Here is a 1,106-nt window from a genome sequence, read left to right as displayed (position 1 = left end):
GCAGCCTCGACCCGCTGGGCTCCGGTGATCCTTCCGCCTCAGCCTTCCAAGTAGCTGGAACTACAGGTACGTGCTACCATGCCTGGCTGATTTTTTGATTTATTGTAGAGATGAGGTCTCGCTGCCCAGGCGGGTCTCGAACCCACGGGCTCAGGCAATCCACTCACCTCAGCCTCCCAAAGGCATGGGATTACAGGCTGAGCCACCGAGCCCGGCTTATATATGAATTTAAAAAATACAGTATTAGTCAGGCATGGTGGGGTGTGCCTGTAGTTCTAGCTACTTGGAAGGCAGAGGTAGGAGGATTGCCTGAGTCCAGCAGGTAGAGGTTGTAGTGGCCAGGAGTGTACCAGTGTCTCCAGCGTGGGCGACAGAGTGATTCTCCAACTCAAAATAAATAAATAAAAGAAAATAAAAAATAGTCAATATTTAATGCGGACACATTTCTATCACAATCATGATAGGAAATGAGTTCAAGGTTTGATGGTTTCATAATATCAATTTATGGTATTTCTTGAATTCTATAACATTTAATCCATTCTACATCTAAACGTAAAAGTATAATTTGTGGATGTCAGCTTTTATTACATAAAATAATGGGTATGCAAAGTTGCTCCAAGTAGTAAGAGTAGAAGTTCATGATCATATACAGCTTGTGTATGATCACATATACGGATCATATATAGATTGTGTTGCTGCCAGAATCAACAGTTGATCAAGATTCACCATCCACTGGTTTTCTCACATCACTATTTGCATTCTATACCTCATCCCTTTGCTGCCAGTCCAAGCAAATAGAAATGACTAAACTAGTAATTATAGTTGTACTTGATTAGTGAAATCACTAACTGCTTGTCTATAGAACTAAACATTTGTGTTATCAAGAAAACCATAGTAAATACACTTAAAATTATTCCAATAACAGAGATTTATCTACTTACATTGCATTCTACTCCTTAATCTTGCAGATTGTCTGGGCCATTCCTGAGAGGTTTTTTCATATCCTGAGCCTGAAGCAAATAATATATCAAAATATTATAATAATTTCTTTTCTTTTTTTTTTTGAGTTGGAGTCTCACTCTGTCACCCAGACTGGAGTGCAGTGG

General features: G+C 39.5%; 1 protein-coding gene across 7 annotated transcripts in view; it reads right to left on the bottom strand.

The window, feature by feature from the left end:
- The window catches only part of TOR1AIP1 (torsin 1A interacting protein 1), a 39,020-nt gene that overhangs the window by 11,039 nt on the left and 26,875 nt on the right, over positions 1-1,106 (bottom strand). For all 7 annotated transcript variants that reach the window (XM_008063358.2, XM_008063360.2, XM_008063359.2 and 4 more), the window contains one exon: positions 942-1,010. In XM_008063358.2, the coding sequence (XP_008061549.1) occupies positions 942-1,010 (69 nt within the window). The remainder of the gene's footprint in view (positions 1-941; positions 1,011-1,106) is intronic.

This window comes from Carlito syrichta, unplaced genomic scaffold (assembly GCF_000164805.1).
Source record: "Carlito syrichta isolate Samal-C Ts95f unplaced genomic scaffold, Tarsius_syrichta-2.0.1 Scaffold306782, whole genome shotgun sequence".
NCBI classification, from domain to species: Eukaryota; Metazoa; Chordata; class Mammalia; order Primates; family Tarsiidae; genus Carlito; species Carlito syrichta.
Note: the sequence above shows the minus strand (reverse complement) of the source record. Positions and strands in the feature narration are given on the sequence as shown.